Source organism: Poecilia reticulata, linkage group LG4 (assembly GCF_000633615.1).
Source record: "Poecilia reticulata strain Guanapo linkage group LG4, Guppy_female_1.0+MT, whole genome shotgun sequence".
Taxonomy (NCBI): domain Eukaryota; kingdom Metazoa; phylum Chordata; class Actinopteri; order Cyprinodontiformes; family Poeciliidae; genus Poecilia; species Poecilia reticulata.
This window is the reverse complement of record NC_024334.1, coordinates 13,259,977-13,285,906: the sequence shown is the minus strand read 5'-3', so window position 1 is coordinate 13,285,906 and position 25,930 is coordinate 13,259,977. Positions and strand designations below refer to the sequence as shown.

The 25,930-nt window shown below is 38.8% G+C and overlaps 1 protein-coding gene across 7 annotated transcripts in view; it reads right to left on the bottom strand.

Annotated features, from left to right (window-relative positions):
- The window catches only part of ect2 (epithelial cell transforming 2), a 51,474-nt gene extending 28,805 nt beyond the window's left edge, over positions 1 to 22,669 (bottom strand). For 3 of the 7 annotated variants that reach the window (XM_008407831.1, XM_008407826.1, XM_008407832.2), the window contains exons 1-14: positions 22,399 to 22,669; positions 21,986 to 22,143; positions 19,135 to 19,214; positions 14,661 to 14,753; positions 11,794 to 11,976; positions 10,950 to 11,039; positions 9,138 to 9,245; positions 8,288 to 8,361; positions 6,910 to 7,040; positions 5,683 to 5,798; positions 2,786 to 2,848; positions 2,450 to 2,675; positions 2,173 to 2,331; positions 784 to 908 (exon numbers count right to left, since the gene is read on the bottom strand). In XM_008407831.1, the coding sequence (XP_008406053.1) occupies positions 784 to 908; positions 2,173 to 2,331; positions 2,450 to 2,675; positions 2,786 to 2,848; positions 5,683 to 5,798; positions 6,910 to 7,040; positions 8,288 to 8,361; positions 9,138 to 9,245; positions 10,950 to 11,039; positions 11,794 to 11,976; positions 14,661 to 14,753; positions 19,135 to 19,214; positions 21,986 to 22,118 (1,581 nt within the window). In that variant the 5' untranslated portion in view covers positions 22,119 to 22,143; positions 22,399 to 22,669. The remainder of the gene's footprint in view (positions 1 to 783; positions 909 to 2,172; positions 2,332 to 2,449; positions 2,676 to 2,785; positions 2,849 to 5,682; positions 5,799 to 6,909; positions 7,041 to 8,287; positions 8,362 to 9,137; positions 9,246 to 10,949; positions 11,040 to 11,793; positions 11,977 to 14,660; positions 14,754 to 19,134; positions 19,215 to 21,985; positions 22,144 to 22,398) is intronic. The other 4 variants (XM_008407827.1, XM_008407829.1, XM_008407828.1 and 1 more) reach the window with 4 other exon arrangements.
- Between the last annotated feature and the right edge of the window lie 3,261 nt (positions 22,670 to 25,930).

Below are 25,930 nucleotides of genomic sequence, written 5' to 3'. Positions count from 1 at the left end.
TAATTACTCCGCTCAGTCAGAAACAGCCACTCAGAACTAGCAGTAATCAGCTAGCCGCCATGTTATCAGGAAGGTTTCATTCAGTAACTCTGGWTTGTTTATTGTAATGGAACCTGTATTTGCCTTTGAATGTTACGTTTTATACTTGAACTTTTTTGGCAATGTTGAGAGGTTTTATTTTGACTCTGCATTATTTAGCCTCTTCAGAGCCTTCATATGTTTTCAGTCTGTTACAGATAGTATTACTGATAGCAGTACAATTTGCACAATGCCTGTTTTTTTTTCTTGGAAAAAGTTATTATAAACAAGTTTTTGTCTAAATTAAGGTAAATATATGGTTCCTTTTTCCACATAATGTAACCGGTAGTGCTTATGATTAAAAAAATAATTATGTGATCAGTATCGGTGATCGGCCCTCATTGATCTGATCAGCACATCTCTAATTGAAACACGAGGTTGTTTTGACATCTTTCAGTTTTACTGATGTTGGAGTTCATTATGATAAATAAACCGAACATTCCTGGTAGGCAACCTGGAATTAAGTGCTAGCTTCCTGGAAGCTGGAATCGAACCTGCAACCTTCCAACATGGAATCTCCAGTAGAGTACTGTCCTCTGGTTAATCTGTTATTAATATTTAACTACTTATCTGCTAGATTCAGAGAAGAAAGGATCAGAGTTGTGCTCTTCTTCACTGAGTTGTCTGACGAGTACCATCCCCCCACCCTCCAGGTGGTAGCCAGTGTGTGAAGAAGAGTTGGAGCTGCTAACAGAGAACACCCACCTGCAGGACAGTGTTTAAGATGTCTACATAGTTGCTTTCGGTCTGATAGAGCTCCTTGGAGACCTGCCACCTGGCTGACTGCTTGGAAACCACCAGAGTTGAACTTTTGGAAGGTTTTGAACTCTCTGGAGGAAGACAGAATAGTTTTTTAACACTACAGACTTCCAGATGTCTTGTAAACCCTTTTTAATTAACATAACTTACAGGTTTCACTTTAAACCTTGTAATATGAAAAGAATGATGGAGTATTCATATAGCCAGCGAGATGCAGGAGAATCACTTTGGTGTTTCAGAAGGACTCATTCAGCTTCTAACAGAATACTCAGTAAAATCATGATATATTTGATACTGATCAACAAGATAACCTGCCTTAACTTGTTAATTTGCCCCTTTTATTCCTAATTTGTCTCATTTCATACTTTGTATGAATCTGCATGCTTTCATGTGTTTGTCACTTTGCCACCAATAACTCCTAATTTCTCCACTGAGAACATATAAAAGATATTGCTATTAAATAATATAGTTATATCAGTGAGTATTGTAAGTTCAGTTTTCATTTATCAGTTTTTTTATTTTCTAAAACTGATTTAAACTGAATGTCACTGAGGAGGTGACCCAATGATACCTGCTTCATTCTAAGGGCAGAGGTTATCCTGAATCATCTTTGTAATTATGCTGCTACAGGCTCAGGCACCTTTCTTCTTCTTCTTCTTCTACTCTCCAGTTTGCATTATTTGCTGTTACTTCAAATGTTAACTTTATGTTTTCCCTCATTTATTTTTCTCTCCATGAAGGTACATCTGGTCTGGCATTCCGTTTGGGTGTGACTCCTTCCTGGAGAAGGACATCGGCTGAGATGTTGCATCAATCACGGTACTTCCTCTCCTGCTTTAACTTTTTACTCATTGTTAACATACAAAGTAATCCTACATTAGCTCATCTGTTTCTTTTTGTTTTTCTGCTCTGTCTTCTCAAACCTACAGTTGGCCGTTATACTGGTATTGTTCAGGGGGCCGGACCAAATGTGGCGGCGGGCCGTAGTTTGGGGACCACTGTTGTACAGCAACAGTGATTATCTGCTGTTGCCACATGCTCGTTATACTGATTAATAACCAGGATTAATTGATATGAATGTGTGGTTGAACTTACATGACTTTTTGTAAAGTGTTTGATGACAATATTTGATGCCAATTGCGATAAAAATAAACCGAACTTAATAAAAACACAGGTTCAGTCAAAAACTTTGTGGAAATTGGAAATTTAATGGGGCTGTACAGTGGTAGCACTGTTGCTACAAACTCCATTTGTTTTCTGGATAGTGATCTCTAAACGTACTGTGACACATGGCTGTTGGCTCATCACAGACTGAACCTGAAAACAGAAGCTAACCTGCACACGTTCCTTGCTGCTGATCTTCAGAGGTTTGTTGACCAGCACTTCGGTGGGACCTTTTTCTCCTCCTTTCCCTGCCTGACCTAGACCTCCTTTCTCTGGTTTTCCTTCTTCTTATCCTAGCCCTGGTCACAGTACTGTCCTCTAATCTGTCTTCTGGAATAAAGACAGTTGGGTATGATTGTCTTATGACTGAAAAAATGTGTAGAGCTGTCTGAGTTATTTCATGTTCTCCTCTGGGTGAGGAAAAGGAGCAGATTGGTGTGGTTCTCACCTCCTAATGCCTTGCAAGTTTCAGGGGTGTTGGAGATGTCCAGCAGAGAGCCAATAGACAGGGAGTGCTCTGCTGACGGCCTTTTACGTGGTGGTGGAAAGGGGGAGAGCTCCGTTTCCTTGGTGAGCTGAGCAAGGGTGTCCCTGAGACGCCGGCGCTTGCGGTTGGAAGTGGGGGTGGTGAGGGATAGCAGGGACACGGCTTTCTTCATGGTGGGACTGTCGTTCTGCAGCATAGCAGTACAGATCAGCAACTGGTCGGTCTACATCTGGCCATGCACTTATATTGTGGCTACAAGTTCTTTTCTACTGTGTGTGAGAGGTTCAACATACTCACCTTTTCATACAGGTACATGGACTCTCCAGCTCGAGCGTCCATCTGAATGCTTCCCCAGAACCACTTCAGCACAGAAATGGCCATTAACAATGTAGACATGAACAACCAGACCACAATCCTCAGCTGATTACAAACAGGAAGGATGAACAGTTTGCACTAATGTGGTTTAACAACAGGATCCTGGTGAGGTTTTAGTGAAGAAAAGAAGTTAATAAAGCTTTTTTTAAACATATGATAGAATCTTAAGGGACTTGGCAGAGGACTAGACATGAACAGATCTGGACTCTGTCCTGTTACTGAAAAATGTTTATAATGGGTATTGGGGACAATGTGCCCAATCCATAGGGGCAGATCTATTCAGTCTAAATCTATGCTTTGTGCTCTGTACAACATCATGCTTATGTAGTTACCATTATATTTATTCATCCATCCATCCATTTTCTTACACCCTTGTCCCTCAGTGGGGTCGGGAGGGTTGCTGGTGCCTATCTCCAGCTAGCGTACCGGGCGAGAGGCGGGGTTACCCTGGACAGGTCGCCAGTCTGTCGCAGGGCAACACAGAGATACACAGGACACACAACCATGCACACACACACTCACACCTAGGGGCAATTTGGAGAGGCCAATTAACCTGACAGTCAGGTTTTTAGACTGCGGGAGGAAACCGGAGTACCCGGAGAAAACCCACCATGCACAGGGAGAACATGCAAACTCCATGCTGAAAGACAAGGGAAACGAACCCAGAACCTTCTTGCTGCAAGGCAACAGCTCTACCAACTGCGCCACTGTGCAGCCTACCCATTATATTTAGAATTCCTAATACCACTTCAAGAACCAGTTGAAAGGTTTGTTGCAGTTTATTTTTACACGTTTGACCGAGGTAGCCAGCCTAGTTTCAGTTTCTGTATTTGACATTGACTGTTTATACTCCTAATTGCCTTTACTAAACAAATTAAAGTCGTATTTTTACATGTTTGACCAAGCTTGTGAATCTGTTGGTGTATTTAAGCGTACTATACTGGTGCAGCGTTATCAAATAAATTTGTAATTCAGTGCAATTATGTTTGGGTTTAAAAAAAATAAAGCCAATTCAGCTCTAGTTTTCTGAATGAGAGTACATCGGCCAATACTAAACCTCAGATATCTGTATCTGAAGTGAAAACAGTGAACTGGTGAATCCCTACAAAGAACCTGGTTTTGTATCATCTCCCTCAGTCGGTTTTGCCCTTTATGTATTTTCGTTAATAATTGTGGAGATGAAAAGTCAAAAATGATCAAATCTCATGTATAAATATAAAATTGTTTTCAGGAGCTAAATAGACTGGCGACCCGTCCAAGGTGACCCCGCCTCTCGTCCACTAACCGCGGAAGATAGGCACCAGCACTCCTCTTGCCCCCACAGGATAAGTATGCAAGATAATGCAGGGTTTACCCCAGTGTATTATAAGACTGGCGGCCCGCCAGCTTGGTAGGGATAGCCCCCCTGCCAGCTAAGAGGGGGTGGGTGGATCTTAATTATTTTTAGGAAAATGAAAGAAAAAGAACCCCAAAAAAAACAAATCGCTTATTTATTTTTTTTAAAACTGAATTGCAAGCGTCTCTGTTGCTCTGAGCATTTCACTAGCAAAGCAGTTTTATTCCTAAAGGATAGGTTATAATAGTCAGAACACCTGCAGCACGCGGACCAATAACATAGCTGACGTCTCTGCGCTTTGCCTCAGCGGGATCGCGCGCGCCTCTTTTCACTCAAACTGGACACAGGCTGACCTGTATGGATATTTACATCAACTTACTCTGAGAAATGATGATTCTTTGGAGAACTTAAGGTAAGAGTTTAAACCCCGCCGCTTTAGCTCTAGTTGCGCAGCTCTTTGTGAACCACAGAAATTTAATATTATTTTATTATTTTTCCGGTTACACAATGCATCAAACCATATCAAATGCGTCGTCTACGTAGTCAGCCAGTTAATGCGCGTGGCAGCATGGAGACCTGAAAATCTCGTCCCATTTACTCCAGCAACCAGAACAGTTTCTGTGACCCTTATAAAAAAAACTCAAGACACGAAATGAAAGAGCTACTAAAGCCACATTAGCAGCATTGAATTAAATCTCCTGTTTGTTGCGCGTCTCTGCGTAGTGCAGCGGATTTAACTCATCAAGCAGGGCCGGTCCAAGACTGTATGAGGCCTGGAGCAGAATTTGACTTGGGGGCCTCTTGTTTCTAAAAACATCAGCACCTCTAACAGCTTCTGTATTAGATTTAATCTGGGAGAGGGGGAGTACTTTAACTGGCCAACCTAAACAGCAATACGTTTAAAATGCAGTTTACTCATTTGTATTTGTGAACAAAAAAAGATTAAACTCAAAGATTAAACTCACAGCATCAGATTGTTGCTATGGTAACAAAACTATGAATGCTGTTCTTTGAAGTTTTACAAAGTAAACTTGCCAGCTCCTTTAAATCTTACGTCCAAATGCTCCTTATGGAGCCGCTGACTTAATTTGGATTAAACAGAAGTGAAAATAATTTATATAAATTTTAATTGTATTTTTCGGTTTGTTGTTTTTAAGACTATTTGTGGGTTTGAGAAGCATTTCACTGGCGATGTTTGCCCGTAACATATAATTACATTTCCTGTCTACTTAACATCTTTTAATACAAAAACATGGTGGACCGCCTCGAAGCCCCGATCACCGGGCTTAGCAAGTTTTCTGGGGTAAACCCTGTAATGGATAGATGGATGATTTCAGCAAATGTTGTAATGCAGTGAGTTTCAAAGTCAAATTAACTACGCAATTCGTTGATTACTGTAGATTCTCTGCAGTAGACTGAGTAGTAATTTTTTACTAAAGTAAAATTTCCATTGAATGAATACACAGAAACATCAAGAGCTCACCTCCTGTTTGACCACAAAGAGTTTCTGGGAGGGAGACACTAGCAGATCCTTCACAGAGTTATCCTCCACCACCATGTGTGTACATTGGTCATCTCCAACCTCAGCATATCGTCCACCTGTCACACACCAGAGAAATCCATCCATCAGAGTGAATGATGAACCTCTAAAAGTATCAAACTTCTAAATGCTGACTATACATTTAAGCTTCTACAGGAACATGTTAACCTCAACTAAAACTTAACTAAATCAGAAACTGAATGTAGAAACCAAAACATTTATATATTCAATATTAAAAATAAGATGAATTTCAGAAATGAGCATTACTGCTTTCTTTTCCTAAATCAGTAGAAATGTTATTTAATTTACTGCTGCTAGTGACATTTTATCACATTTACCAATAATGTAGCTCCATCATACAGTTTTCTAAAACTTAAGCAAGTTCTAATTTAACTCTATCCAGTGCTATGAGCCACACTGGTACTGTAGTCACCTCTGGAAGACAGAAAAGTTCAGGTTTTTATTAAAAGTGAAAATTTTTGTGAACTTTAATGATACACCAAGTCAGCCAAATGTGGTTCCACCTTGACAACGGAAAACCAAACAGCAGCATTTTTATATTGACTGCCCCTAGTAATCTGGAGAACTTCAGTTTTCTGGAGCAAGTCGGCAGCATTTTGTGTCATTTTCCTTTTTGCTTCTTTCTTCTGTATTTGCAGCATTTTTCTGTTGCATTTGTTCTTTATTTTTTGTGTTTTGTAGTTTGCATCATTCACATGTTTACAGCTTATTTTGCCATTTGTTTAGCTCTAGTTATTATGAAAGTCAGCTTCATACTTTAGACTTTGGGGTGTAGATATGCATGTAATGTGGAGAACTGGTCATGCTGAGGTGTAGCTGACAACGTCAGACACACACAACTCTGTAGTTCTTGAGTAAACCATAATGTTGTGATACCATGTGGCAAAAAAAAAACATTCCCTAAAACATTTTCCAAAACAGGAGATGCTTCTGAGATAATTTTTACTTTATGCAGTAGCACACAGTACTTCATCTGAGAAAATACTTAAACAGTAACATCTTCAGTGACATACTATGAATAAATAAATAAATAAATAAATAAATAAATAAATAAATAAATAAATAAATAAATAAATTTCAAGTACTAAATGTAGGAAAGTAAAATTTACAGGAGAAAAAAAATAGCTCCATATGAATTAAATCACTAACCATGTTTAAAAGTCCTCTCCTCCATGTTGACTTTCTCTTCCTCAGAAAAACCCAAAAAACTGAGGATGCAGTTCTGGAAGGGAGGGACCTTGAACTCTGTTCGGAACTCCTCATCATTGGCATGAAAATGACTTAATGAAGAAGAATGAGAGAAACAAGGTTGCTCAGGAATGTTTGTGAAACATATTTTCAGCATTTGAAGAAATTGTGGGGCAGCAAAGTAAAGACTTCATGTTTTATATGCTACGCTGCATCAATACAGAACCTTCCACGTGTGCCAATACGCAGATCATGTGTAAACAAGCGGGTTTGCACAAAATCTTTATTTTGTGTTCATCTCAATCCCATGCTGATGTTTTATATTAGCAAGCAATATATGGGCACTAATGACGGTACTGGCAGATATTAGTCTTTTTTTTTATGACAATGATGTTTATCTGATAAATAAAACTCAATATAAAATGATATTTATTACCATTTTGTTGATTGTTTCTGGATGGGAGGATACCACATGGTATTTGTTTGGTCATGTGACAGTGATACAGCAAAGGATTGTGGGGTGTTTAACTGAAGCGGAGAAGAATTGGGGAAATCAGCATTGTGTGGTTGTTTTTTGCTAAGTGTCAAAAGAGTAGGGATATATGATATATCAGTAAAAATCAATTAGTGGCCATTACATCATTATTAATGTCCTCTTTTGGCCCCAATTTTCATAATGGTGCATATCTTACTTTATATTGCGGTGTTAAGATAAAAAGAAACCAGTTTACTCTGGTGTGGTTATGTTCATACGATAGTCTTTTCATCTGCTTTAAGGATTTTTAGGTTTATTTCGAGCCTGTCCATTGCCTTCCAGTGCAACTCTGCTCGAAAAAAAATTCTCACTTCCAGCACAGTCTGGGCTTTCTCCTCTTTACTTTGATTGTCTCCTGTAGATTTTTGACCAGACCAATCAGCAAACAGAAGGAGAAGTTGTGAACAATGATGTTGATTTTCTGTCCTGTTTTAAAATTGTAGTCTGCCTGTAATTTTAGCAATGGCAGCAGAGGAAGAGAACAAAGATGTTCAGTCCATGTTTATCACTCATCCAAATGCTGAACTAACATTAACAACCACCTTGCTCAGATCAGCACTTCCCTCTTCACAGTGGAGGAAGAATGTTTACAGAGCAGGACACTTCCGGTAAGCTTCATAACATCAAACTGACACATTACATACATCACCGGCAAACCTTCGTAAGTGGGTAAAATTTAAAAATTCCACACAGTCCTCAGCTCCAGGAAGCAATTGTTTCTCAACAATCAAGAGCCCAGACAAAGCAGAACAAGTTGCTGGTTTTTGCCAGGCTAGTGGTATTAAAGCATGATGTTTTACTCACACATGGTCTCTTTTTTCCCATGCCTTCTGAATCCAAGATGGAGAAAGAATGGCAGTTCCCATACACACTGCCAGCTGAGACATGAAGAAGAAAAAACCCATAAGCTACTGGTGTAGCTCATCATCACTGGTGTGTAGCCTCTGGTTTTGTTTCATGCTTCATAAACACAATAACTTTCTCCTTCAGGTGCAAAACAAAAAGAAGAATAAAAACAATTTCTGGAGATAAATTATGGTTCATTTATCTTCAGAAAACTTCACTAACTACCTTAAGTACTATAAGTACTCTATATGATGCATTGATAACTATGTAATGACTGATGTCTAATAACAGCACCATATAAAGAAGAAGTACCCATCAAATTAAAAGTCTGGTGATGTCAAGAAAGTGTCAAATATACTTAAAAAAAAACAGACTTAAAGACCATTACTCTAAAGTCCTGGCAAGTCTTGAAATATTTTTGAGGAAGCTAAGGCCTGAACTACACTGCTGTGGGTTATTTTTTTAAAAAGTTCCTATTTGTCAATTCTGAACAGAAAGAACAAAAATTCTAAATCTGTAGTTCAGAATTCTTGGGGTTGTTTTCTCAGATTTGGATGTGTAAAGAACAGAGTGCTAAAGATTTTCCACATTTTTTAATCTTGGTGGCGAGCTCTAAATAGCATTTCATATTTCCATAAACATTTTTAACTACAGCAAACTAAACCCAGAAATATCTGATTAATGATGGGATTCGCGAAAAATATGTCTACTTTGTGTCTTCCACAACAAACTGAACACACATTATTATACACACATATACATGCCAGACACAAACATGATGTTAGAAAATATATAGGAATGTACAGACCCTGTATTTCTCTCCATGAGTGGAGTAAGCAACAAGATGAGTGACCTTGGCACTGAAGTCTTTCCGGATTGTTCCACCCATGTGATGAACCAAATTCACCAAGCTTTTCTGCAAGGCAACCATGAACATTAATATCAGGAAATGAAATATTCAAATCGATTAATTCTCTACATACACAGAACTGGAACTTAGGGGAGCAACGATAAACTGGCTGGCCAGCCAGCCCCAATTTTGAGAGAACAGTGATTGACTGAGACGTGAGAAGCTGATCTTATCTTCCTCCACAAAGGCCTTAAAAATCAGCTACTGTCCATTCTACCTCCCTCCCCCCGCTTCCTGTCTGTGGGTGACCTGGTGGCCAACACTAGTCACCCCATTGTTGCGAACTTAAAAACTTTGTCGCTTAGTAACTTTTTAGACAAAAAAATAAATAAAATAATAACAGCAGGTCAGATTTTTTTAAAGACCGGTGATCAGCCAGAAACCTACAATCGGTGTACCACTACCTGCTAAGGCCAGAGATTTGATGGCAGAAGCAGACAAAGTTTATGGTTTCTACTAGAAATGTGCCGATCAGGTTTGTTCCTGCCGATACCGATCACCCATGAGGGCCGATCACCGATACCGATCACATAATAATTTTTTTTTTTTTTATCATAAGCACTACCGGTTACATTATGTGGAAAAAGGAACCATGAATTCACCTTAATTTAGACAAAAACTTGTTTTTAATAACTTTTTCCAAGACGAAAACTAAACAAAACAGGCATTCTGCAAATTGTACTGCTATCGGTAATACTATCTTTAACATACTGATAACAGATGAAGGCTCTGAAGAGGCTAAATAATGCAAAGAGCCAAAATAAAACCTTTCAACATTGCCAAAAAATTCAAGTATAAAACTTAACATACAAAGGCAAATACAGGTTCTATTACAATAAACAATCCAGTTACTGAATGAAAACTTCCTGATAGCATGACGGCTAGCTGATTACTGCTAGTTCTGAGTGGCTGTTTCTGACTGAGTGGAGTAATTATGCAGAACAGGGAGGAGATCGATTATTTTTTTTTTTAGAGATTATCTGTCTCATGTTAGGACAGCGGTCGTTTTAATACGTATGTAGAATGTATTTTTTTAAGTTAGATGCTGCAGCTTTAAACAGGTTCGGTGTGAGAGTCACTACCAGGTGGAGCAGAAGCGAAGCTCCATCTGTGAAATATTACTACCTGTAGCGCGTAGCAGCAGTTCAACAGCGAGAGCAGAACCAGCGTCTTACATCGCAGCTCGAAGACTTAAATAATTTTGCAGGTTATTTGTTTAGCTTTCTGACCGTCATGCTAATCCGGGTGAGTGTTTGTAGCTGTGCGCTGCTTTACCTGCTGTCTGATCCTCCGTATGTCTTTTTTACTGCAGTGAGCCTCGATGTAGCCAAACTCCGTCAAGTATGGCATTGTTTTTATGTCRTATTARCTTCGTTGTGTTGATGCATTTTGACGTGCTTYAATTTTCCRCCGCAACASGCAAACTTCCCCATTCACTCAGTGCGTTAWAGTTCCACATCGCTTAGGATTTGTTGCTGCGCGTTTGCGCAGTGTGAAGGAAAGAGGAGACCAGCTGCACAGGCAGGTTGAGAAACGAGATGCAGGTGATCGGTATCGGCAACAAGAGCCAATGATCGCCGATCACCGATCATGCACTTTTTTACAAAAATCGGCCAATTATGATCGGTGACCGATCCATCGGCACACCTCTAGTTTCTGCACATGATAAACTGCACCTAAACCTTTTTTGATGCACAAAATTATTCTCACCATTTCCTCCTTGTTCCTGAAGCCAGTTAAACACAGTGACAGGTTCAGCATGGCAGTGCAGTAAAGAGGACGGCATGAAAAATGGAGCGGCTGCGGAGAGAGGACTAAAAGTCAAACATTGAACATGAAATCATTCCTGTAGGAGTTAACAGTTCTAACATCAAATGGTAATATGATGACCCTAAAGTCTTTATCAGGAAAAAACAATGAAAAGAAAAGCTTCACGCTCAACTTTCTGAAGTTCTAACTACTGAAGAGTAAATTTTGCTATAAGTTTATGGTGGATATTTCAATAGCGGTCAGTATTTAATTATGAAACCTGGAAAAAACAGACACTTTGTGATAGAGAAAGGATGGATAAGGGAAGAAAGGAAAGAAATTACTCGATGAGTGACAAAAAGATGAAAGGGAAAAGAAAGAAAAAATCAGATACAAGAAAGGATGAAGAAAACAAGAGGATAAGATAACAGATAAGGGGAAGGACAAGGAAAGAAAGGAAAAAGAAGGAATGAAAGGACATCAGGGACAAAAACAAAGGCTGAAGATAAAAAATTAAGAATTGGGTAAAGGAAAGGAGGAAGAATACAAAGAAATGCAAGACAAAAAATAAACTTTAAAAAGTAATCACAAAAAGGAGGAAGAAACAAAGATAGCAGGACTATAGAAATACAAACATTTTTTTGTTGCTTTTTTCAATACTTATTCAACCCTGGAAAATGTTGAAAAAAAAAAAAAATCCAGTTTTCCCAACTCTGTAGGATATCTAAACTAATCAAGTACAAATTCTCCCAGCTTCTTTCCCAAATCCAGCATAAAATAACCCTGGTGTTGATAAAATACCCACCTCTTCCTTAGCAGCGCAGCGCAGCACAACAGGAGGCCCAACAATGCGGCTCTCATGTTTGTAGAGGTAGGTGTAGTCAGGGGAGCTGAAGTCTGTGAGGACAAACACCGTCTCAAAGTCTGTGTTGTCTCGATCTGCAAACCCCTGGATGTTATCCGTCTTTATGAACGGTGTGTTGATATCCTGAACAGGAGAGATTGTTTGCAGAGATCAGAGCACAAAAAAAGACACTAAAAAAAAAAAAAAAAAACATTTTGAGCCTTGTTGACCATATTAATCAGGCTTTTCTTTTGTGGGTATGTACTCGTCAAAATCCATTCTATTAATAATATGACAAAAAACTAATGAAAAGATTAAACCCCTTCATTAATTAGATCATTTATTTAATGTCAACAAATCTCGATAAAATAGAGCATCAAACAGCAAATTGTGGACATTTACACAGAAAGCATGACCTTTTCCTCCCTGCATTAGAAGCACTGGATCACTGCATGCCAGTTCAGCTGTTCTAACACAGGATTTAAATAAACAAATAATAACAAAAAATGATAGGAAAAGCTTGTTAAATGGAGCCATTTTCAAAAAATTTGATGTCAAAAGTAAAAATAATAAAATTGCAGTGTTCGTTCTTAAGCTTACTCAAAGGAAGACTAAAACATTTAAAAGCAGAAAACAACTTAGCCAATGAAACTAAAAAAAATCAAATCGGAATAAATAAAAGTCATTACTTTTTTTTTTTATAGTTAAGCATTGACTAACACAGGGGTCGGCAACCCAAAATGTTGAAAGAGCCATATTGGACCAAAAAAACAAATCTGTCTGGAGCCGCAAAAATTTAAAAGCCTTATATAAGGCTTATACTGAAGGCAAAACAGGCTTTTAGTGCTTATATTAGTCCATTATCAAAATGACTAAGTGTATACATAATTAGCATTCATGATTAAATGTTTATATTCCCTGCATGGCGTCCTGGAAGGAATTATGCACCACGTGACTACTCTGTTGTAAGATGGTGCTTCCGTTACAATATTAATGTATTATGTTTCGTTGCATTGATAAAATTAAATAAATGCAATAAAGAAATCTGATTTTTGATGTCACTTTTATCATGAAGATCGACAGGGGAAGGGACATTATTTTCCCTTTTGGAACTCGAAAAAAACTCTGTGCAAATGCCAAGCACGTCAGTGCAAGGGTAAAACATAGCAGCATCCTCTTCTCTTTTGACACGCTACCAACTCAGCCATCCTCGGACCTGAGGATGTTAAACACAGTAATATCGCTAAGTATCATTCTACATATACACTGACAAAAATCACTAATCAATTTATAAAAACAACCACTTTGTTACTAAATGTGCCTATGGTAGGATTGTGTCCTACGTATTTAATGTGACTTCTGTTTATGGACGTCACTGGACAGCTTCTCAACATCGGGCATGTAAGATGTAACTTTAATCTTGACACGAGAGTTGATGTAGCATGTCTTTCCTGGAAATGTCTTTCCACATGACCATATTTTTCAGACTATAAGCCGCTACTTTTCTCCCACGCTTTGAACCATGTGGCTTATGGCCTGGTACGGCTTTTATATGTACGATTCCAGCTTTTTTTTATTTTTCTTTTTATTCCAAAAATAAAATTGTAGGGGCGGCTTATAGTAAGGAAAGTCTATAGTTCGGAAAGTACGGTACTCTTTTTGCTATTTGGCAACTTTTCGCTACAGATCAAACGTTCGGGTAATCTTTCCTCATTGGCAATGAATGCAATTGATTCAGTTCAAGAATTGTAGAATTTCTCCTCGGCTATTTTCCTCTTTTCCCCTTTGCTGTCCATGGCCCACCACAGCCCCCTGCCTCGCACCTCACCCAGCTGAAAGAAATGTGTCACAGGCTGTGACGCAAATCTTTGTTGACAGAAATGTTGAAATTTTATATTTATTGTACACATTTTTATAACATTGGAAAACATTAAGAATGATTGTGTCATGTTTGTTCTCCTACAGAAACCATATTAAAACAAAAAAATTATTTCCAACCCCAATCTTTTCCATTTTCAGAGCTCCAGGGAGCCACTAGGGGAGCATTAAAGAGCCGCATGCGGCTCTAGAGCCGCGGGTTGTCAACCCCTGTACTAAGCTGACTGAAGATGAATACATAAACTAAAAGCTGGAATATAGACATTTTTTTATAAACGTATTTGTGAGCCTGCCTCTTTATGAAATTGAACATAATTTCAGATCTTTGTCTAACTTTTCTTCAGGTTAACTTAGAAAGTGAGCTATTATTGTCATTATTATTATTATTACAGGTTAGTTTTCTAAACTACAAAATGTAAGTGTTAGGGAAGCTCAAATATGAAAAATTGGACTGATATTGATATCTGATAGTAATACTGGTGTTATGCCAATCGTAACAAATAATCGATAGATTACTTGATTACTAAAATATTCGTTTACAACAGCCCTAATACGTACACACACATATGTACGCGTACGGAAATACGTACACACATACATATGTAATATTCTAAGTAAAAACTGATTCTTAAAAAATTGGCAATTAAAAATGAATAACATAAAATAAATATTCACTGCTTTTAAGTGCCTGGACTAATTCAAGCGGTCCAATAGCCACATAATGAGTGGAATGGAGAGGTATTTATCTCAAATATACATGTTAACATTATGTTTTTGTCGTAATAAACCTGAAAGTTTGACATGAATAAATATGTTCAGCATCAGTAAGTTAATCATGCAGAGTGATTGAATGAGTAACCAGTGTGAATTAAGGGTCATGCAGTGCGTCCCAACGTCCCATCAAAGTGTCAGACAGTCATTCTCACAGGAAGGCAGACACTGTACTGTACCATAGTGACTATGGATTTTATCATCATTTTCTCCTCGGAACCCGCCTCGCCTTCTCTTATCTTTACCACAGGTACCTCCATTACTGTGATGGCCTGGAAAAAACCAACCAGCAGGACATGGAGGTCAAACACTGGCATTTAAAGAAAAAAAAAAGATCATAACAAAAAATGGGCAAATATGAAAGCTGAGAGAGAAAATTGCAGAAGGGCAAGGACAAATGCATACAAATTACCACTATGTGGGGACAAAAACACAGTGAGGGGTGGGTTTCTGGACACAGCGAGGGGCAGGTGTAAGAAGATGGGGCAGAATCTTTGTCCTTGCAAAGTTTAAAGATGGTGTCTTCAAACAAATATCACACACCTGAAGGAGGATGGACGAAGAGCAAAAGATCATCCTGTTAAAAATGTATATGATGTTCAAAGCCTCAGGAGGGAGGTGGAGAAAAAGGACAGATGTCGATTTGTTCTTGGCTCTGCTGAGAACAAATCTGAGAATAAACTGCAAAAAATTTAAACCTTAGCCTTCCTTTCTACCTTACAATCTGTAACAAATGCAAGCTGGAGGGAACCATAGAGGACCGGCAAGTTGGGCAACCTTCTCCGTTTCAGTGTGAAGTAATTTCCGTAGAAGCATAAGCAGCCAAACCAGAGGAGAAAAAGGGTTCAAGATAACTACGGCCCTTTCTCCATGGCTGTGGCTTTCACCAGTTCTCCCTCTGCCAGTCCCAGCCAGATTTTCCATTAGTGGATTCCTGCACAGCAGGACAAGTATGTACAAAACTGGAAGTAGCCCGGTATTGAGACTGCTTTAGTTGACCCGTCTCACCATCTCAACCAAACTGATCATAGCATGGTTAGACCTGGCAGGCCAAATCTTTTTATGAACTAGGAAGAGCAAATACAACATCAACTGGATGGAGCAACCTGCTAACAGATGGACTAAGAGATTTTGGAGAAACTGGTTGGCTAAGGGTACACTTGCAAAATGACATCATCAGAGCAACAAGCACAGCTCCTACACGCTCACGGCCCACCCATGTTCCAGCCTATACTCATCCCCACATAGATAGGAAGAAACTGTTAATGGAGACACACCCAACTCTGCTAGCACCAAACTAGACATTAACTGACTATAATGGGATTTGGCAATGGAGGAGGTTAGATAAAGCTTCAGGACAGAATAATGGAAACACACCAAAAGTGTACTTATTTGTGTCAAAACAATGATAGGCCTGTCACGATAAACAATAAATCAATTAATCGCATGATAAATGAAAATTATCGACCTCATTTTAATTTATCGGCTTTATTGTTTCTTCCTGCCTTTTTCCCCATTCTATTGATAACATTAAATGAAAAAATGGCTCAACTCCGGTGCTCTTCACTGACCCCTCCCTTTCTCATTTCCTTAGGGGGTGTTTACACGACAACGATACAACAAAAACGGCACTTTTGTTCCGTTTTTGTTGGATCGTTTACACGATAACGTTCTAATTACGATCTGTGTTTACACAGTAACGGTGCACATCGAAAACGTGTAATGCTCTCGCTGCAACTAGTGCGCATTTTTTTTAAAATGCGCACTTTTTTAAAAAAAGTGCGCATTTTTTAAAAAAAAAGTTGTACTTGAAGGCATGTGGATTTGCGTGAGAAAACACGCATTGTGTGCGTCTGATTAGGGCGCATGCAGTTGGATAAAGTGGGATAACTTTGCTGAAACACCTTGTTTGAGCTTTCACGGTGTCTGTAGCGAGCCCCGGACTGGAAGCCGTTTATTGTTTTTACCTTGGAATGGCMAACAGTCTGTTATTCCYATATCAATTTGATAAAATRGGARTTYCCGCACGTCCCATATCCGCGTCCTCTGTTACCTTTTTCAGCAGTTAAAACAGTTTAATCCGTTGCTAACAAGTCGTRACTTGTTTTTCCGAGCCGCCTTCAACCGCAACATGAAAGCTGAAACGCTCGGACTGGGTTTACACCTGTGAGGCAGCGAAGGAGACCTGCTGCTGCTGCGCATGTGTGTTAGAATCATGGCAGCAACCCAGCAAAACGTAAATAACTTGRCACAGTTTTTTYCCTGAACTAACCGACTGAGTTGAGTAAAGCTGCTGGATGCAGGTGATAATAGCTAAAAGATGACTAGCTAATATCAATACAGCACGTTAAGCTTGTTAACAAGTAGCCTGTATGCTACTGATGTTGTTGTCTATGTTCAGCAACGTAGATTAATTTTGCCCCCCAAAAATAAGTCGGTGCCCCCCCTGTTAAACTGGTCTGGAGCCGGGGCCGGTCCTGGTCCGTAGTTCTCTAGATAATAACGCTGAATAAGCAGCCTGTATTTTGCCATCTGGGCGGTGCGGAGCGGTGAAGAGACGCTGAGGGAACCGTATCTGATGGGGAAACAGTAACACCAGCATTGTGAGTAGTTTCTTCTTCTTCTGTGGATTGTAGGAAGCAGCTATGTTTTGCGTCATACTATGCATGAGCTGGGGATTCTCTGGAAGAAAAGATCCGTTTTCTAGGTTTACACGACAATGGAAAACGTTACGTTTCAGAAACATCGCACTCTGGAACCCGTTTTCAATCTGTGCCGTTGTTAGAGAAAACATTCGGTGGTTTCGTGTAAATGCACACTACAAACGCAACAAAGCTCTTACGTTTTCCCCCAAAATCGTTGTTGTGTAGACGGGGCCTAAATGTTCTGTTCTGTGTGCAAAATTCTTGAATGTTTGTTGGTGTTAAATCCTAAAATATGAAGTGGCATTGTTGTCAGTTGCTATGGCAACGAGTCTGCGTAGCTTGGCGAATACAGATCACTTTGCTGTGGATCATAGCACGAAATTAATTCCTACATTTTTAAGTTTCACTGAGTTGACATAGCCATTCACTGAGTTAATGGCTATGTCATCCATAGCCATACCGGCTATGGATGACATGTAAAAGATTAGTCTTTTTGCCCCCTAGTGCTGTATGAATGCACAAAATTTCCGTAGGTCCAATAACATGGATGGTGTCTTAAGTCATAAGTCAGTGCCTCACCAGCAATGAACCTCACCGCACGTCACTGATATATATATAAATATATACACACAACAAACGCCATCAAAACTCTTCCGTTTTCCCCCGAAATCGTTGTCGTGTAAACGGGGCCTTAGTGTAATGCCCAGCTCACACTACACAATTTCAGAATTGTCAGCCGATCGTCTGCCCATTTTCAAAACCTGAGAGTAATAGTAAGTATTATGGGTTCAATCGTGCCGGGTGTGGTGTCCCGCCACGCAGCAAGAGCTACACACCACACACAAACCAATTTCTCTCACCAACATTCAGATTTCAGACAGAAAATCAGACGTGAATTTAAAGTAAACAAACGAATGTATTGCCTTATTACGAAGGAATTCTACCTTTTGTGATATTGGCTGGCTATTTATGTCACATTAACGATGAACAGCTGAAAAGTTACCGGGTTTATCAACTGCGGTAACAATTTCACTCCAACTCCTCTCCATTAATGTTGTTTCCACATATCATCTCCGATGTCCGCTGGACTCTCGTTGCGTCATGTCAGCTGTTTGGGATTCCCCTCCTGTTTTCCCTTCAGAAGGCGCGGAGGTGATTCTGCGCTTTCTGATTGGCTACCTGTCACATTCAACAGGCTGCGTTCTCACTCCCAGTCAGGGACAACCCCACACGCTGCAGCGATAAACTGGCCAAGACAATCCAACATGTTGAATATGCCTGATATAGATCAGAGCGGCCACGACGTGCTACCGACTGGACCCGATCAGTCGTAACACACTACACACTACAGGATGATCGTTGGACGTTCTAAAGTTGTCGTAAGGGCAAAAAAAATCGCGTATTGTGAACTGGGCTTAAGAGAGGAGGCTTGAATCAGGTTGTCGGATATGCCAATGTTCTCTATCTAAATCTAATTATTATTGAAGCGAAAGATAGTGTACAGACTTTGTGATCTGTACTCTTTTGGTTGAATGTAGTTTTTGTTTCCACTTTGGTTTTATGTTGTGTTTAGTTTTTATTCAAGTGCATTTTTAGTTAACGGAGACTGAGAGCCCATTTTATTTTGGTTTTTGGTTGTTTTGTTTATTTCGTTTACCAGTTCCAGTGTTTAGTGTTCTTTTGAAAATAAAGTGCATGTATTTTTGGCAGGATATCACATGCATTATTATATTATTACCGTTACATCAGTTTAAAATGGTCTTCAAACAATATTATCGTTTATCGCAATAATTTTTGAGACAATTGCCCAGCAAAATCTGTTATCGTGACAGGCCTACACACCTATATACAAGGGGTTCACCGATTTATCGGTGCCAATTTTCTTCATTTTGGGAGATCGATGATCATCTGAATGCATTCAGATGATGCATTCAGATGATGCATTCAGTTGATGCATTCTGAATGCACTCCATTCCATGATCACTGAATGGAAAGAGGACTGATGTACCTGAAGGGCTTTAACAAGAGCTTCATTTCTGCCTGCTTCTCCCACCAGAACAACTCGTGTCTCCACTTTGGGCAACATATCTGAGAAAGAGCAGAAGCAAATTAATATTCAACCATTTTCTATTAAAGTAACAAACATGGACCAATCAATTTGAATGAAGACAAAATGACAAAAATTCTGTCCATAAATGAAAAACTTAAAAGAAGCATAGACAAGCAAAAATCAACTTATTGTAATGACAACCTGGAGAAGCTGAATCTTCACTTCTAGTATTGCCATCAGCAGATCAAACTTAATTCTTCATGTTTTAGGAAATCCATTTAAATGTTCTCAAATTTCAAAATAAGCACTTCCACACAGATTGCTGATTTTTAATTAACCCCATAATTAGGGGTGCACCGACTGCAGTTTTCGGGTCGCTCACCAATTACCGATCTTTTAAAAAGCTTAGCCTGTTGATTCCAATTTTGTTCAATATCAGTTTTCACAATGGTGTCCTCAATGACTGGCATGCAAGTGTTTTAGTACTGGCAGTTAAGGGTTAAATAAAGTCTATTCTAGCCTAGCAAAGACAAAAAGTTAGGACACCTACCAGCTAGTTTTAACCTCTCAGGTAGAAATAACCTCAGTGTGTGGAGCTGCCCCAGTTCTCTCAGTCAGTTGTGGCATGTTTGAGGGGATTCTTGCATGTACAGCCCGCTTCATGTCCCCCTTCTAGATCAAGATCCTGGTTGACTAACTGCTGTCTTTATTCTCAGGTCATCCACAATGGATTGATTTGGGTCACCGGAGGACCCAGTTATGCTTCAGCTTGAATCATTAGACAGAAGATAACAAATTTAATCCACAAAGCCCCTTTTATTCACTGTGGATTAAATGATGGTGGTTGCTATAAGATTCTCTTCCTAGAATACTATATTTGGTTCATGTCAAATATGTCTCTTCTTCTGGTGTCCAAAACATTTACTTCTACACACCTTTCATGACAGATAAACTTGCTTAGTCTTTTTCTGACTGTAGAGACATGAAATTTAAAGTCAAGCAGCTCAAACTTGCTGTGGGTCTGTCACAACATTTCTGTGTTTCTGAATACTTCCTTTATCAACTTGCTGTCTGATTTCAGGGTGAACTTGCTTGAACAGTCAGACCTGCCCACCAGACTATTTTTTGGATAGTGTATAGGCTTGTTTCAGTTTGTTTTAGGGGCTGTTTGAATCCCTTACCACACTAATAAGCAGCTGAAGTCCTCTCAACCTTTTATATCCAACCATGTTTACTCTCTCTGACTTCATCAAGCTAAACGTCTGAGGCTCAAACAGGGCAATCCCTCCTCAGAATGCTGTGTAAGTGTTCTGATCATGTGCTGCTGATTTGTTACACAATGTGAGACTTTAGTTGGGGTTAAATGTCGATGTGTCCCAATTTATTCCTAACCAAATTGCATTTATAATTAATTTTACATTAAGTTTCATGTATTTTCTTACTGCTTATATTACTCAATATTGTTAGCATTTCTATTTTATATTGTATTAAGGATTCACTAATAAACTAGGCCAATATTATGTATATATCTGTTTAAGAAAATGACAGTTTATCAATTAATCATTAGCCGATCGCTAAAATAAATCACCTTTAGATTAACTTAATTGATAACTTGCATCCTTAACAGACATGAACCTGTTCTTACCCACCTCTGCAAAAGTCTGAAAATCATCCCTCCCCTTTTACTATGTCATGACAAAGGACTGACTGACACCAGGCGATGTCTGCATTATCAATAGTCACCATACTGTTGCCAACTTAGCACCTTTGTCGCTATATTTAGGAGGGGAATCTGAATCAGCAGATCAGGCTTGATAAAGATTGTAATCAGCCAGAAAACTGCAATCGGTGCACCCCTGCAAACATGGCTTCTCTTCTTCTGTTCAGCCCGCAGTGCTGTGCTGCATCACAGCAGACATAAACAACAACAAGATGGAAATAATAATTGTTTATCAATATTGGCCCAGTTTTAGAATGATGTGTTAAAATTACTAAGAAGCCAATACCAACTTTGATCCTTATTAGGCCTGTCACAATACATTTTTCTGGACAGTCCAAGAAGTTATTGCAGTAAGCAAGGATATTGTTGTTTGAGACCATTTTCAAGTAACATAATAGTGATGGAATAGCAATGCAAGAACACATTCTCAAATATCAATAAACTGTAAATTCTAATGAGCATTTAACACTAGAACTGGAATACATTTTAAATCCAAAATGAATAAACAAAACAGAAGCAACAAATAAAAATGAATTAAGAAGTCTAAAAAACAAACAAAAAACTGTCCTTCAAAAAAGGAGCTAGATGAGACCAAAGCACTAGACTGAAAAATTTAGTCATCCAGTTTTTGGTAGAGAGAGACAAAAGAGAAAAACAATAAATATTTGAGCTTGTTTTAATTTATCATGTGACCAATTGATTTATTGAAAAATGCCTTATGTCATGGATCTCTAATGTATATGTCCAAAGGTGTTTGAGGAACACACAGGTCAGGACAGCATGCGACGGCTGGTAGAACAGTAATCTACTTCAGGATCTTTACTACATGTCGCCTATTAAAAGCCACAAACACCATAAATCTCTAAATCACAGGGTGTCCTAACCTTTTTACACACCATTAACAGTTCTACTTATTCAATGTTTCTGTAAATTCCCAGATCACACAGTGGGTATGATGTATAAAGGATAGGACAGAAATCTGAGAGACAGTCCTGATCTTAACTCGGCACAATAGAAAAATAAAATGAAAGGCATCTGAGAGAAAAACAGAACTAGGATAAGTAACATCCGTTGTCAGTTCTCACTCACCTTCCCCATCTTCACTGGTCATCCCCAGGAAGCCTTGGTCTTTAGTGGTTTCAACAATCCTGGAGTCATAGACTGAAGAATCCACCAGCAGACTCCGGGCATGCCACAAAGTCGGCGTGCCGCTTTCAGCCATGGCAGGAACCCTGGGATGTTCAAACCTTTCAGGAAATGAGCAGAAACACAAGAGAAGAACACTGATATTCAGCAGTTCATAAATTGATTTGGTAAACTTTAAATAGCGAGGGAAAAGAATGTCGAGATATATACATTTTAGAATAAAACGCCTTGAGAAATAAGAATAACATGAGGTAATAGTTGTGTAATGAAGTTCAATGCTTAGTCAGCGGCTATATAGAAAATGAAATTCGGATTCAATTCCTGAAATCTGAATAAAAAGCAGACCTACAACTTACCTTCGATTAGGTCTCTAGCTAACTTAGCTAACTGCTGAGTTCCAAAGAAAACGAAATGGAACTCAGTTATCTCCTGTTAACGTCTCTTCAACCAGTTCGTAAGGTTCCTCCCCCAAAAAAGCTCCAGCACCAGTCAGTGCGTGTTGTTCCAAAACGGTAAAAAGAGTCTAATAAGCTTTTCTGTTTGCTTACATTTATTTACCTCAGTGAAATTGTCAGTATTCTGTTAAGAGTTTAATTCAAAAATGAAGGCAAACAACAGAGCTGCGTATTGATTGGTTTGGAGTGACGGAACGCCTTCTTGCTTCCGCTTAGCAAGGCTTCTGATTGGCCCGTTAGTTCAAATTCACAATGCACGCCTCAGACGAGGGACAGTCTTGTTACATTCAGGTGCTATCGGAATTATTTTATCACTTACGTTACTGTACGGTGATTTTACTTAATTTTACCTATTTTATGTTACTGTTAAATAACACACACCAGTACTAATCAACAAAATAACCAGCTTTATTTTCTGTATTATGATAAATGATCAACAGCGAAAGTTAAAGCTATCTCCATTCAAAGAATTAAGCCTAATTACAGTTTTTTTTAAGCTAGAGTTACACAGCATAAGACTTGTGTCAATACATAAAGTCATTTCACAAGTAACAAGTATATGGAGTGAAAATAGTCTCAAAATATCTGTGCGCGTGTAAAAAGATTTGTGTGTGTAAAATGATTTGTGCGTGTGTAAAATGTTTTGTGCGTGCGTAACAGGATTTGTGCGTGCGTAAGATGATTTGTGCGTGTGTAAAAAGATTTGTGCGTGTGTAAAAATATCAATGTGTGTGTAATACTCGATTAGTAAAACTTAAAAATAAAATAAACCTTCTCCTACGCCTATACATGTTGAAAAAGTACACACAAATCACCTGGTACACACACACAAAACTGCATTTCCACACAAATCCGGTTACGAGTGCACAACTATTTTTGATACTCATTTCACGCTTCGGGGAAGCTCCCAGATTCGTGTGTAGATGGTGCGTTTATATGCTAGTAAAAGCTGGGACATCTGAGTTTTGAGCGGAGTCTAGTGTTTTTATCCTTTGAACGTTTCTCACTGTGCTTGTGCCGAAGTGGCAAATACATTAGTTCGCTGGAAAGCGGTATATCTCAGCACTTCCTTGTAATATCCATTTGATAAAATTATTTCTAGACATATTGTGCGTTTTTGAGCGGTACGGGAGACTAAGCGGTCTGAAAAAGGACCACTGGGTGGCGGAATGGTTCGTTGGCCGGAAAAATAGGCAGGCAAACCCAGAAGCAAGACGGCAAGCATCCTCAGGAGATTATGGCAGTTATGGATGTTGGTCATTATCACTGAGAGCGTATTTTGTTGCTTCAGTATTACTGCTGAAGGTAAATCTAGACCTGCAGGAACATCATCTACTGCTAGACTTTATTCACTAGAACAAAATGAAAGGTACGTCATTTATGTTGACTTTTTAACATACTTAAGGATTTAGTCTAATGTTCACACATAGGCCTGTTAGAATAATCAATTAATCGGATGATAAATAAAAACAAAGTCAATCATTTCCATTGACATGATTTATTGTTTCTTTTTTTCTCTCTACCAAAAACTGGATAATAAAAGTCTTCAGTTTGGTACTTCATCCATCCATTTTCTTTCACCCTTGTCCTTCAGTGGGGTCGGGAGGGTTGCTGGTGCCCATCTCCATTTTGTTTAAAAAGACTTCAAAATTCATTAGTTTTATTTATTCTGGATATTAAAAATGTCTTCCAGTTCCAGTGTTAAATGTTCATTAGAATTTAAAGTCTAATGACCTTTGAGAATGTGTTCTTGCATTATTATTTTGTCATTACCATAATATAACTTAAAAATGGCCTCAAAAACTATATTATCGTTTGTTGAGAACTTTGGAACAACTTATACAGTAACATTTTTTATGGTGACAGACCTATTCACACATCCTCCAGAATCTTCAAATTAAACTGTGTTTGTGTCTGGACCCCATTTCACTGATCCTTAAACAAATATATACCTTGTCTACAAACCAGGACAAACCTGCTGCTCCTGTTTGTCTTTCATTTCAAGTTGATTAATGTAGATGGTAAAATGTATTCAGATGGTTTAGATTTTCACAAGCAGTAAATTTCTTTCTCAATTGATATTTTGACACAATTGACAGCTAATAAACACATACTTAAGAAAATAAATATTTTATGCATTTATAGCACCATTGCAAAAATAGTTTTCACAGCAAAACAATGTAAAACATTTGATAAATATAAAACAAAAAATTTCTACATACATTGTGATTATTCAAGTAATGTTCTTTCACAGTCAGGTCTGTCAGTGCATCAGCTGTTCAGGAAAATCAGAATAATTTTTCTAACACTAACTGTCTATTTGTACTTTTCTCTGCATCGTCAGAGATCTGCTGAGATTCTGGGAGGTTCAACACCAAAACCTGAAGCTTCAAACTGAGCCGTCAACTGGACCAAGATGCCTTTCAAACTACAGTAGTTAATCTGCTCTGTTGGTAGATGTTATGGTGTCTCCTCAATCTGTACAGACTGTCCTTGGTCTTATTTGAATACAGTCAGCCGTTTCGTCCTGTGTAGAGATGAATATAAAATGTTATTTATACCCATAGAAACTCAATAAACTAGAATCGAAAGGCAATTTATTTCATTTAATTTTATTCACTTAGTGCAGGGGTCCCCAAACTTTTTCCTGTGAGGGCCACAGAACTTTTCCCTTCTCTGGTGGGGGGCGGAGTCAGTTTGTAACAGAAAAAGTGTGACGATTGCAGGAGTGCCTAAATGTAAAAATATATTGTTTTCCAGAAAGCACAATCAAATAACCCTCCCTGGGTTCTTCACAGAAAAAATCCAGGAAGGATTGTAGTCCGTATTTTCAGAACTATGAGCCGCACTGCACTATAAGACACAACCCCAACGTTTTTTTTTTTAAACCAACATACACATACAAGCCGCAGATATTTCTGCCGCTCCAGGTTTTCCACAACGATGCAGCAGCAGCAGAGGGGGGCGGACACCCAAAATCTGAGTCATAACAGGTCAATTGAATAGCACATTTATTATGGCTGAAAAAGAAAAAGTTGCCAAGTTTACATTTAACAGAACTGATTACTAACTGTAACAATAAAAGTGCTGTTCCTTTGTGTATGCTACTAGCATGTGCTAAATCAGTGGTTCCCAACCTTTTTTTTTTTTACCGTGGACCAGTCAAGACTTTGGGGGAGAGGGGATGAACAGTCAGATAAGGCTTCTGCATGTTAGTCTTCCCACTAAAGCCTGAATATGCCCAATATGGGTTGTCTTGGCCCTTTTATCGCAGCCTGTGGGGTTTTCCCTGACTTGGAACGAGAATACCTGTTGAATTTGACATGTAGCCAGACGTAAGAACAGAGGGGAATCCCAAACAGCTGACATATCGCGCAACTGAAAGTCCGGCGGATATCGGAGATGATATGTGGAAATGTTTATTATTAAATCT